This window comes from Arvicanthis niloticus, chromosome 5 (assembly GCF_011762505.2).
Source record: "Arvicanthis niloticus isolate mArvNil1 chromosome 5, mArvNil1.pat.X, whole genome shotgun sequence".
NCBI classification, from domain to species: Eukaryota; Metazoa; Chordata; class Mammalia; order Rodentia; family Muridae; genus Arvicanthis; species Arvicanthis niloticus.
The window spans coordinates 46,916,211-46,929,865 of record NC_047662.1 but is presented as its reverse complement, the minus strand read 5'-3'; the positions used below and the strand labels follow the sequence as shown (position 1 = coordinate 46,929,865).

The window sequence follows — 13,655 nt, the reverse complement described above, 5'->3', positions numbered from 1 at the left end:
GAAGTAACTAAACTCATTATGTGTTTTATTAACTCTGTGTTTAGGCATGTGTGGATGTAAGAGCTAGTTCAGTGTTTTGGCAACAGATGGAGTTCTCAGAGAGTCTTCATGGCTACCCCAAATTGCCAGAGTGGCTGTCGACACATCCTTCTCACGGGAACCGAGCTGAGTACCTGGATAGACTCATACCACAGGTGAGCTAACCCCACTAATGCTGTTACTTCTTTAGTATAGAAAAAGTGAATTTCAGTATGTAATTGTTTCAGTTACTATAATTACTGGTGTTTGGTTTCACAGAGTTAGACTGAAAAGGAAAGTCCTGTTTACCCAAAAGTCTTGGAGAGTAAACTGCTCTGTACAGCTGAGTTTTCTCAACGTAAGGTCTAACTCTCATGTCTGACTTTAAATTATTACTAACTTGGTAATGTCTTAAAACTTGAGGAGTCCTGGAGATGTGGTTCAATTGGTGAGTGCTCGCCTATCATACAGGAAACCCTGTTCTGCACCTCTAGTACTTTGCAGACTGGGTGTGGTGATGCACTCCACATCCATGCATACATACTTGGGAGGTAGGGATGGGAAAATCAAGAGTTCAAGGACATCCTTGGCTCCATAGTGAATTTGAGATCACAAGACCTTATGAGACATCAGACCCTGTCTCAAATGAAAAAAAATAAGCAAAACAGGAAAAGAAGACAACTTTAAGCATATTTTTTCAATATATTAATTATAATTTGGTCTTATTTGGTCATCCCTTAACTTTTGGTTTTGGAATAAATGGGTATTAACTCTTTATTTGTTTGTTTGTTTTTGTTTTGTTTTGTTTTGTTTTTTGAGCCAAAGTCATACTACAACGGCCTGGCTAGCTTGGAATTTACTATGTAGACAAGCCTAGCCAAGAATTCACAGAGATCCTCCTGCTTCTGCCTTTGCCTGCCAAGTTCTGGAATTAAAGATGTGCTCCCCCATGTCTGGCTCTTGTTAGGTTTTTGTGTGTTTGTCTGAGACAGTCTTTATGAGCCTCAGCCAGCTGCAGACTTTTGTGTAACTGAGGCTGACATCAAACTCTTGAGTGTTGAGAGTATACACCTGCACTATTATACTGAGTTTTGTACAGAGCTGGGGATACAACTCAGACTTCATGTATGCTAGTCAGGAATTCTACCAGCTGATCTGCATTTCTATCTCTGAGTGGCTTAGAAACAGTGGGAATTTGTTTCTAAATTTAGAAACTTGGAAATCTTAGATCAAACTTGGTATCTTGTAAGGACCTACTTTCCAGTTTATAGATGGCTGTCTCCAGTATAACCTTACATGGTGAACTAGGAAATAAGGTCTCTAGAGTGAGTTTGTCCATTAATCCATCCATCCATGCACCCATTCATCCTTTATTTATTGTTGTGTTTTAAGTCAAGAGTCCCACCATGGAGCTGAATGTGGTCTTGAACTTGAGATCTTCCTACCTCAGTTTCCCCAGTGTTGGAAATGCATGGACTTCTATGCTAGGACTTTTGATAAGAGCAACTTTTAGTAAGGCATTAATCCCATTGATGAGGGGTCTACTTTCATGACCTGCGCACACCTCAAAGGCCTCTCATTTTATAAGAATATCACATTGATGTGGATTTTTTTTTTTTTTTTTTTTTTGGTTTTTCGAGACAGGGTTTCTCTGTATAGCCTTGGCTGTCCTGGAACTCACTCAGTAGACCAGGCTGGCCTTGAACTCAGAAATCCGCCTGCCTCTGCCTCCCAAGTGCTGGGATTAAAGGCGTGCGCCACCACCGCCCCGCTGATGTGGATTTTGAAAGTCACAAACTTTACTTGATTAGCGCCTTGTATCTGACTCAAATTTTATTTAGATCCTTAACATAAAAGAAAAATATAGCATAAATGGTAGTGCCGTTCACCTGATATAATCTATAGTAATTACTCACCTAAACAGGGCAGTGTATCTGTGTCACCAGTAATTGACTCTACTGAGGGTCAGCGACAACCCCAGTGTTAGATGCCCTGGAGAGGCCATGGCTTGTCTCTAAAGTCAAGACACACAGAAGTTTTTTTTATTTTAATTCAGTGGAGTTCTAAATGATGTGGCTTGTTTAAACTAGATAACAAATTCTACTAGCCAGCTGTAATTTGAAGCCTACCCTAAATTCTGAAGTTGTCTTTTCACCAAGTCACTGAGAATCTTCAGACAGACTAAAAAAAGTGCTTCAGGGAGGTCTGTGAATAGTCAGGAGTTGATTAGAGAACAAGGGAACATGACTAGAGAAGCAAATGTTATTTGGGAGCCAGTGAGGAAGGAAAACAGGGCAGGTTTTTCTTTTCTTCTAAAAATAAGCCATCCCAGTTCAGAAATTTAATTTGAAAACTGCAGGTAAATTTCTTATATTTCCCCCCCAAGTGATTAAATTCAATTTGAAAGCAATAAAACTCTACTACAACTTTGGGAATAATTCAGTGGTTGAAGTGAGAGTGATAGTTAGTACAAGGGTATACTGTTAATTAGAACACACAGTCGTAAAGATTGGAACATGCTACTCTCCTAGGCCTGATTTCTGTAATGGAAGAAAGCAGCCATGTATGTAAGATGTACGTCTACATGCCACGAAAGACTGCATTCTTTTTCTTTTCTTTTTTAAAAAAAATTACTTATTTTATGAATATGTGTGCTTTATCTACATGTATACCTGTGTGCCAGAACAGGGGATCAGACCCCAATATAGATGGTTGTGAGCCATCCTGTGGTTGCTGGGGATTGAACTCAGGACCTCTGGGAGATCAGCCAGTGCTCTTAACCACTGAGCCATCTGTACATTCTTAACACGAACATTTACTTGGAATGTTTTTATTTCTAAAACGAGTCCAGGGTTGAATTTTACAAATGGCTCTGTCCCCTGACATTTGGATAGTTAGTCACTCTGTGCATTTCTGAGGTCTACAGCACTGGTGCTAAAGCAGACACAGGTCTTTCAGTTTGCCCTCAGAGGTGAAGTGATGAAACTGACAAGTTCACCTAGGAACTGAGTAGAGAACCAGGGGGAGGGCGGAGTTTATCCAACATAGGAGCCCTCTGCTTACTTGTAGGGAGGAGGACAGAGCCCGCTGTGGCTCAGATGTATGGGGAGTAAACCAAGAAAACAGGACCGTGTGGCTCTGTGACAGGAACATAAATATTGGTGACTTTAATTTTTAACTTCATGTGCTAAGGATTATAAGTATTTTATCAGATTCTCTGAATGCTATTATAAAATATATTTCTTACTATAGCTTATTAACATTAAAGATATTTAAATGTGTTATACATTTAACAGATGTTGAATCACTTACTATGTTGTAGGTTTTGTGGTGCAGATGAGAGATCCACATCTCCATCAAGCTTATTCTCCAGTATAGGAGACAGACAGTAGGGGAGTCTGTCTTTGTAAAGACACCAGTCCTGCTGGATAAGGAGCCTATCCTAATTAGGACCCAATTTATCCTAATTACCTTCTTGTAGACTCTGTCCCTAAATTTGTGTATGTTGGGATTAAGGCTTCAAGGTAGGAATTTCTGGGAAAAATAATTCATTCTTGGTTGTATAGCTACTGTTGGAGCAAAGATGGGAGCGCTTTTGGGAAAGCAGTTGAAAATGCAATGGCTAGGCTTGGGGAGATAGTTCAGTGGATTATGAGTTTGGATCTCCAGAACCTATGTAAAACTGGGCATGGTCTGTAATCCCAGCACTCCTACAGTGAAACTGGAGGCGGACACAGGAGAATCTGAAGAAACTCATGCCAGCTAGCCTGGTGTACACAGCAGTGAACAAGGAATTGTTCACTTTCTCTTTTTTGAAAAATGGTGCTAACCAACACCTGAGAATACCCTCTGACCTCCAGACGGTGCCTCTATCTGCATTCACAAACATACGAACACAGGTGCACACACACACTCTCTCATACGTTAAAAAAAGAAACTAAAAGGTAATGACTAGAGAAAGTGGTCCAGTGAGCACTCTGCCTTTGCTCAGGATACAATGTTAATGGAAGGTTCTAGGCAGAGACTGGAGATGTGTCCTGACTTGAACACTTACTTTATTTTGGAGGAGTTTGGCGTAGTATATTGTTCAGAGAATAAGCTGTTTCCTCTCTTGTTTTGTTTTTAACATAGGGTCCCTTTATGTAGTCCTGGCTCTCTTGGAACTCACTCTGTAGACCAGACTGGCCTCAAACTTAGAGATCCACTTTCCTCCCTCTGCCTTCCAAGTGCTGGGATCAAAGGCATATGTCACCATGATGGCTTCTTTTTTTATTTTTAAATAAAGATAGGACCCCCAAATTAGGAAAAAAAATACCCTTACTATTTTTTATAATGTGAATTCTTGAAAATAAGCAACATGTATAAATATAATCATGTGATCCACTAGTATTTGAAAATGATAAATATAGGTTTGTAGTAATAATATTTTATTTGTTGTTGATAAGCTGATATGATATAATTTTATTTACTTGAAATAATCAGTTAGATTTAGGAAACATACTCCACATATTTTGGTTACCATAACAACTTGAGTGAAAAACTGAAGAACAGATGTTGTGCCAACCTGTTGATGTTTCATAGCGTGGGCTTCAGAATTACAGTTATGCTGTTTAGACTTTGAGTTTATGTACATCATAATTTGTCCTTGAAAGAAATACCTTATTTAAGTATTTTATGAAATATGAATTACTGTGAATAACAGAAATTTTGTTGAAAGGTTTATTTTAGAATCAAAAGCCTTCAGATTATTTTTGTGTGTGTGTTCTCACTGGTTTTCTTTCTCTTTGCTGTTGCTCTTTGTGAGGGCATGAGGGGTGAGCAATGATAGCAGAGCTGGAAACATAATCTGGAACTGCTGTTTAAGGTTATATAATTATAATTTAAATGGAATTTGTTTCTAAGAATTGTCAATGTAAACAGCATTGCATTTCTAGGCATGAGAGTCACTTGGTAGCAGGCTGTAAATGCATTCATTTTAACCTCATTTTGTTTTTAATCCTTTAAACTTTCAGGCAGCTGGGAAGTTGAACTCATGCGTAAATCATTCTTATGCATTTGTAATTGGATAAAACAAATGAATAAATCATTAATATTGTTCATCTCATGAGCACAGAATGTAAGTGTTAGGAATTACCATGAAATGTCATTGTTGGCCATGTGTAAAAACATACACTGTTCACCTTACTAAATCTCATTTTGTCTGGCATGGAGAGTGTTGAGGAAGCGAACAGCAGCTACTGTAATTGAATCGGCCTCTGAATCATATGAAGCCAGAAAGCCTGACAGGAACATTGTCTGAACCCTTAAAAAACAACATTATGGCTGAAACGAATGGACCATTAGAAAAAAATTGCTCAGAAGGATAAGGCAAGAAAGAGTAATGATAGATGTTTAAAATGGAGGTGACTCCCCCTTCCCCACACCCACCCCACCTCTGCACCAATAGCTTGCTTTCTGTTCTCAGTAGAAGCCTTTAATCTAATCACAAAGCCCTCTGGCATTTCCCTTTTTCTTTTTCCTTTTCTTTCACTTAGTTATCATTTGTATTTTACAGCTAAATAATTTCTGTTTTCCTTGATGTGTAGCATGTAGAAAAAACCCAATGTATGCAGGCAGTTAGTTCATACTTAGTTGTTACTGGACATAAATGCAGCCAGTGCCTTAAAAAAATACGTGTGTGCTCATTGCTCCTTCCTTTTAACCTTTTGTTTATGGGCTGCATCATGATGTGTGATGTTTGTACCCATCGAGGAATGGTCAGCTCAAGCTAACAAGCAGATCCATCGCCTTGCAGTTTTGGAGGGTGACAGCCCATGCCCTCACTCTTGACAGTTTCAAGTGTGCACTGTTACTGGTGCTGTTGTCGACTGCACAGCGGCATTCAATGTCCTTCTTTCACCTCACTGAAGTGTCATTCCCTGACTAGCCTCTCCCCATCTCTTCTCTACCCTGGTGGTTACCGTGCCCTCAGCTTCTGTGAGCTGCTTTATTAGATCCCTGTGTGAGGCCACACTGTGTCCTTCAGATTCATCGGTGTTGGGCAGACTACAAGACTGCATCGTTCTGTTTGCTTTGCTTTCCTGGAACTTTGCTCTGTAGAGGAGGCTGACCCTGATCTGAGGCAGTCTCCTAACTCTGAGTTCTGAGTGCTTCAATCAGAGGCCTGTGCCACACTGCCCAGCTAGGACGTCCTCATTCTTCTGGTAGGAGGGGTTGACTATAGAAAGTTTTATTCAAAAACTTTGCCTTTCCTTCTCAGTCCCGAGAGCAACTTCCTATGTCAAAGCAGCCTTTTAGCCTTCTTTGTTTATTTATTGGAATTTTTGTTACTTTTACTGCCTAACATTTGGCTATTTCAAAAACTAGTCAGACTTCAGTTTACATTGCAGTTGTTGAAAATAAATTATTTGTAAGATAAATATTTTTGAGAAGTGTAATCCTGATTTATATAGATATTTTTAAATATTTATTTTATGTGTATGAGTGCTCTATTTATTTTATATGTAAGTACACCTGTATGCCAGAAGAGGGTGTCAGATCCCAGAATAGATGGTTGTAAGCTGCCATTTGGTTGCTGGGAATTAAACTCAGGATCTCTGGAAGAGCAGGCAGTGCTCTTAACTGCTGAGCTATCTCTCCAGCCCATCATATAATTTAATGAACCTACCTAAGTATTTATTTAAATCACTAATTAATGAGGAAAATGGTAAAATGTTATAACTAGTATAAAGGGTAATTCAATAACAATAATGTAAAATAACTCCTATATGAAATGGAAGCCTGTTAAATCCAAAGACAGTTATATAGACTTGCAGATAGAATGACACATCTATACCCAAGTGAAGTTCTACTGAGAGTGAGTGAGCCTGGATTTATCAACTCCAATAATGGGAACTGCCACCAAATAGGTTGGTCATAAATTCTGTGAATCCATGGGACTGTGCGGGTCAAAACAAAATGCTGTTTGCTCTAGCATTTCTCAAACCTTGCAAGGTATTGTTAGGTTTCAGAAAATTGTTCCCTCTGGCAGATTCAGTTATTGACGTGATGTGATCTTCCTTCTGTCAGTAGACCCCTAAGCCTCAGGAAAGGATTCATCTCTCCTTTCTCTCTTCCATCTCTTCTCCCTCCCTTTTTCTCCCTACCACTCTTTAGCTGTTTTGCAGCCATTTTGATGTGTCTCAATAGGTATATAGTCAATAAGAAACATAACTAGCTATGGAACAGCTCTACTCATAGGGCAGCAAGCAGTTGCTTCCCACCAGGCATAGTTTGTTTCAGTTCCCATGAACAAATATAATTTTCATTATTATTAATTTTAAGATAACAAAAGAAGGCAAATATTTGGTAATATTTTTAGCCAAATGATTGTAGTTAATAGGTCAGGTTAAAATCAGGATTAAAATGTGTATATAGACATGAAGCCTGGTTTCAAAAAATGTATGTGTTGTGTGTATGTATGTTTATGTATGGACTTACACATTAGGTTCAGCTAACTATAAGAACTACCGTAAACTACAATGAACCTCTTTAGGCTAACTTTAGAAAGAGGTAAAATGTCAATAAGTCAAATAAAAATTTATTTTAGAAACTTGTAGAGTCATAGCCAATTAGCTGAGTAAAGGGGTCTAAGCCACAATGTAGTTTTACTTCAGTCTTTGTCCACAAGCACAAAAAACAATTACTTAGTGACTAATTAATTCTAGCATCAAAATATAAAAAGGGACATCAACTATCTGATTTATTTTATGAGCACAGATGATTTTGTTTCAACAATTTGATTAAAACGTCTTTAAAAATTTATGAACTGGGATCATTAATCAGCAAACAAGGCAGGGCTGTATCACAATTATTATTTACTACAAGCAACTAAATTGTTCTCACATTCACAGGTGCCATCTTAAAGGCACATGAGAGTGGAACCTTTGCTACCCCTCTTTCCTGCGTCTCTGCATTCTGTCCATGTCAGTCTGTGCGCTTCCCCTACTGTGCATTTGGAGCCTCCGTGGTCCTTCACCATGGCTACTACCTAGGACACGCCATCATCATCTCTCCTAGTTCCTGCAGCTCTCTCCCTTCCAGGCTCCCTGGTTCATTGTTTCTGCCAATGGCTCGTTGTTACCATGTAAACAGAATGATCTTTTAAATGTTATTCTCTTGCCTAAAACCTTCTGCTGTTTTTTCATGTAGTGTAGAATAAGAGTCTACTCCATTGTAGCTACTTTTCTGTTGCAGTGATGAGACATTGACCAAGCCAGTTTCAGGGAGGAGTGGGTTTATTTAGCTTACAGGTCACAACCATCGCCAAAGGGAGCCACAAAAGGAATCTAGAGTCAGGAACTGAAGTGTGTGCAGGGAAGTGGGGTGTGAATACTATTTACTGGTGTGCTTATCATGGCTTGTTCAGCTTGCTTTCTTATGTAATCCAGGACCAAGTGTGTAAGAATGGTTCTGTCCACAGTGGCTAGACCTTTTCATATCAATCATTAATCCAGGTTAAATAGCCTGTCTCCCATGCTGTCATTCTCCCTGTTCAAACTAGAATAATTTTGTTTACTGTTGATTGACTGTCTTCTATCTTGAAATGTATGGCCCGTGTTCTCTGTGGTCTCCCTGGTCACACCCACAGCTGGAGATTCCAAGTGAATACTTAAGTGACCCTAGGATATAGAATAATAATGAATAATAGCTAAAAATAGGACACTTTGCAGTAGAACTGAGTAGTGCTTGCACTACTTAGGTGATATTAGCTGTAGAAAATTATGGCCAGTAATGAGAAAAAGATGCTCACAGGAAGTGGCAATGTCGAAATAGTGGTGAGCTTAGGGGTCTTTGCTTTAATTCTGCACAGGTGACCTTACTTTGAGAAGGTCTAACCATTGCTTTTCTCCATACCCTGTTAGGTTAGCAGACTCTTCAGAGTTCTGCCTTATGAACCCGTGTGTCTGTGGGTAAGGCCCTGCCGTCCTCTTCCCCACTCACCTCTTGACACTTGAATAAAAAGTTGTTTGCATTATGGCACACGCTTAGATAATGTTTGTGAGTTACTGGTGCAAAGTAAGGAACAGAATGAATAGTGGCTGCCTATGGCTCTCCCAACTGTTGGATCTTTAAGGCTGGCCAGTTTTACACTTATCTTCAGCCTTCCCCCAGGAGTCTCCAGACTGTATATTCTTGCTATTGGATTATCTTTCTATTTTCTCAAAAATTGTAGGCTCTGCATAATATTTTTACAGCATTTATTAAAATGATTATTTATAGTTTTAAATCCAGACTGCGTTAATGAAGTGGCCCTTATGTGCAATGCATAGTGTCAGAGAGAAAAGAATGGCAGTGGCAGTGGAAGGCGTATTCTAGGTGTGAATGGGGAAAGTCTTACTTTTGAAGAAATGTGAAGATTTATGTAATAGGATAGACTTGAATTTATTAAAGAGAAAAGATGTTAGCACACTGAAATGTAATGAAACATATAGGAAGAAAGCCAAAAATTGAGAAATTCAGAAGATTTTGCATATATATACATAATATATGTATATATATGACCTATAATTTTTCTTGAGAGAAAGTGGAAGTCTACACATGAGGAAACAGTGATAGGAAATCTTTATGAAGAAACAGCTTTCCTGGCAATTTAAGGAAACAGCTCAAACATTTTCAAAGTGCATTTATTCAGTAGAAAATTCATTCAAAGAAGCATGTGGTACAAAATTTATTAGCATAAAAAATAATAGACAAAAGCAAAAATTTCAGCCTTTTTATTTTCAAGCTAACTTTACTTTTAAAAAAGTAATAGATTTTTTTATTTTTAGTGAAATTTTCAGTACATATTTTAAAAAGCATTTGAGACAGGACCTTATCTAGTCTAGGCTGGCCTCAAACTCATTCTATAGCTGATGATAACCCTGAAATTCTGAGTCTACTTCCTAAGTGATTCAGTTCTAGGCGTTTACTTCCACACCTGGTTCACCCATGGTGTTACACAGTCTGTAGGTTTGGACATAATGCTACAGTCTGTATCCAATGTTATAGTAGATAGAATTTTTCTCTGTCCTGAAACACTCCATGCTTGTTTATCTCTCTATCTCCTTGTCCAGTACAGAGCTAGGCTGGTTATGTGGAGCAGAAGTCAGAGGCCCTGCCCTGTTTCAGTAGCGACTTTCTGCATGCTGTTCCATGCTGTTTGGGGTTTCCCAGCATATGTAAATTACATGCTTATGTTGCTGTTTCCTAATGTTCCAGTTTTAAGCCTTCTATTTATTTTCTACTGCAGAGAACTAGATCAGGCTTTCTTCTCACCACTGTCAAACATCCCCAGCCCTGACACATGCATGCTGTTTTCTTCCTCCCCAAATGATGAAATTGTGATTTGGGTTGATTCAAGATTTGGTATTTTAAACTATAAACACTAGTTACAGCTGAATTCCACAGTGTGTTACAATTACTCTTCCTTTCCCCACAGCATTTATTCTCCCTAGAGTTAAAAATTGTTGTGATCTTGATGTCTGGCTCCTTCTCTGTCATTAGCAGCGATTTCACCCTAGAAGGTCACAACAACTTTGTTGTTGTTGGTTTTCTTCAGTGTGTCCAGACATGGACATTCTATTATTGCTCTTGTGTTGAAAAAAAAATCTCTTATAGAATCTTCAGAGCCCTGTTAATCTGACACTGTTCTTAGGATCTGCTAAGGGTGACTGGAACGGTTTGCTCTCTCTGAGACCTGTTTACACCACCATGTGGCTATTGCACATACACCTGCTATATAAAAGTGATGGATATGAGTCAGATCATGGAACATGGTTGCACACTTACCTGTGCTGCTTCTGCTTGTGTTATGCTTGAGCTAACTTCTATTTAAATATACAGAAATGTTCTTTTGCTTTTTGTTGTTTCATGCAGACCATGTGAGGAATTGCATTGTATGCTTCTTTGTAGGCTCTCAAACTTCGGGAGGTCTGCAATTGCCCGCCTCTCTCTGGACCAGACCCTCGGTTACTGTTCAAACTTACTGTGAAGCGTTTTCTTGAAGACTCGGAGAAAGAGAACCTAAACATCACTGTCAAAAAGCAGAAAACTGATGCTCTCCCCATCCAGAAGCAGGAGCAGATACCACTGACATACGTACTTGAGAAAAGAACTGCAAGTTGAACTGAAATGGATGAATCTTAAATTCCGTGGGGAGCACAGTGAGCCTTTTCATCCTCATGCAACTCTTAAAAATGATGTTTCCAAGGGAAAAAAATAGATGTTCAAAGGTCAAGTCACATATATTACAGTTATTACCTGAATTTGTCTAGATTTTTATCTTTCATGAAATATTGATGTTTTTCAGCCTATTTTAAAATACTGCCAACAAAGAAAACGTCACAGAATAAATTGATGTTATGCATGTCACTGTCATCTGTTCTCGCCTTAGTTTGTAGTGATTGCTATAAAGAGTTTCCTGCCCAGCCTAAAGTGGGTTTTGGAGTCTGGGTGGTTATGAAATGGGAACTGACAGTCTGTAAGTGGTAGACTGTGCTGGGCTGTAGGGAGTGTGGAGAGGGGCACCTGAGGGAGAACTCTCAGGGAGATATAGTTCCAGGTGGTGCTGGAGGCTGGTTCTTTTCAGAGGCACAGGAAGTGCTGGTGGTCCAGGTGACAGAGTGATCAGTACAGTAGGAGGGAGGTTGGTCTTCCTGTTATGGTGATGTGGGAATTAGGATGCTCCCACCAAGGGCATCACCTGGGAGACAGGATCGAGTGCTGCCCTCAAGCTTCTCACTAGCCAGCTGACAGCAGCCAGGTACTACGGAAGAACATGGGGGAAGGTGTCAAGGTGCATCTCCATGGAAGCCAGAAGTTGATGACCATGTGTAGGAATGGAAGTAAATTTTTATTTTTTAATTTTTATTTTTTAAAAAAGATTTATTTATTTATTTATTTATTTATTTATTTATCTATCTAATGGATGAGTGCTCTATCTGCATATACACCTATGTGCCAGAAAAGGGCATCAGATCCCATTACAGATGGTTGTGAGCCACCATGTGGTTGCTGGGAACTGAACTCAGGACTCCTGGAAGAGCAACTATTGTTCTTAACCACTGAGCCATTTCTCCTGCCCCATAAATTTTTGAAATGTAAGTTATTTAGGCACTTTTATTTGTACTTTCACATTGGTGAACATCTTTTAGAGGGAAGGTTTTCTTGAGAAACATTAAATAGATACTTTGTTGGAGAATTAGAAGTGCAAGAAAATACTTTTTATGAGTAGCTGTTATGGGCTAGGCCTTAAAAGATTTGTTTTACTTTTAATTACATATATGAGTGGGAAGTATATGCAGTTTCATGAGATGTGCAAGGCAGCTAGAAATGGTATTAGATCCCTAGAGCTGGAGTTATGGTAATAAGCCACCTGATGTGGGTTCTGAGAACCGGACCTGGGTCTTCTGAATGAGCAGCCAGTGTTCTTAACTACTGAGCCATCTTTCTAGCCCCTGAGCCAAGCCCTTTTTATCTCAGTTATTCCAAAATCATAAGAGGTAAGTTTGATTTTTTGTTTTATGTTTATACATGGGCTTGGAGAGGCTTAACAGTGTGTCCACTTACCTAGAAAGAACAAAACTGTATCTCTGGTTCTAGTTTGCCCATTTGCACAACTCTCATGTACCAAAGGCAAAACCATAAAAGGACAAGGAACAAATTGCATTCTTGACTATCTGTTAGTTTCAATACAGGTGGACATATCATATAAGTATATAATCAGAGAGCACTTTGTTGTCTGCAGTTTTCAAAGTTATCTTAGATCCTCTGTCAATCTTCATGAAAATCTTGGGGTATGGTAAAGTGACACAGCAGGCCCCCCATTGCTGATGCTTGTGAAGTCTCACTTGGGATGTATCCTGATTTTTAGTTGTCAGGAAGATAGGTTTGAATCAATTTATGTCTTGTTTATAAAGTATTTCTTGATCTGCACACAAAACAACAGTTGTAAGAGGAGTTTCACAGTAGCTAGTACCTGTGTTGCCATTCTTCACACTACTCTAAAGTTTTGTAATAGGCACCCATAATGTGCAAAGATGTTTGGAGAATATCACGCACAGGTAACCAGTAAAGCATACCATTTGATTTCCCTAAAAAGTTTCTAAAATATAGTATACCATAGTCCCTAGTCTTAGCTTTTCTTCTGTCCTCCTGGAAAAGCTAATTGTACTGTTCAGACATCTTAGAAATTACATGCAAGTTGATACCATGTAAGAAAGAGCATGAATAAATTAAAGGTAACGTCTTTTGGTATATATGAAAGTTTTTAAGCTATGGAATAAGAGAAACACTTGATTTCATCTCAAGACACGCTGGAGTCTCAGGAGAAATTAAATAGCAGTTGGTTGTAAGATATATTCAAGTTCTTAAGTGTTACATGCTTTTTATTGTATAACTTCTGTTACTGTTCTTGCTTTTCATGTGAATATAACATGTAGATGTTGGGCAGTTAACTCAGCTGTTAGGACCATGAAGACAACAGATCCCAGGTACAAACTTAATCTACCTTCTCCTATAATCCAGATGTATATATTTACCACTATATGTTTATACCCAACAGTGCTTGACACATTATAGGCATCCAGTTAATATTTTATTTCCATTATATGATCAAT

General features: G+C 38.8%; 1 protein-coding gene across 5 annotated transcripts in view; it reads left to right on the top strand.

Annotated features, from left to right (window-relative positions):
• Oma1 (OMA1 zinc metallopeptidase) overlaps positions 1 to 11,404 on the top strand; it is a 46,748-nt gene extending 35,344 nt beyond the window's left edge. For 4 of the 5 annotated variants that reach the window (XM_034501644.2, XM_076934564.1, XM_076934566.1 and 1 more), the window contains 2 exons: positions 45 to 194; positions 10,951 to 11,404. In XM_034501644.2, coding sequence (XP_034357535.1) covers positions 45 to 194; positions 10,951 to 11,163 — 363 coding nt within the window. In that variant the 3' untranslated portion in view covers positions 11,164 to 11,404. Of the gene's footprint in view, positions 1 to 44; positions 195 to 10,950 lie in introns of those variants that run through there. The other variant, XR_013110559.1, reaches the window with a different exon arrangement.
• Positions 11,405 to 13,655: the final 2,251 nt, after the last annotated feature.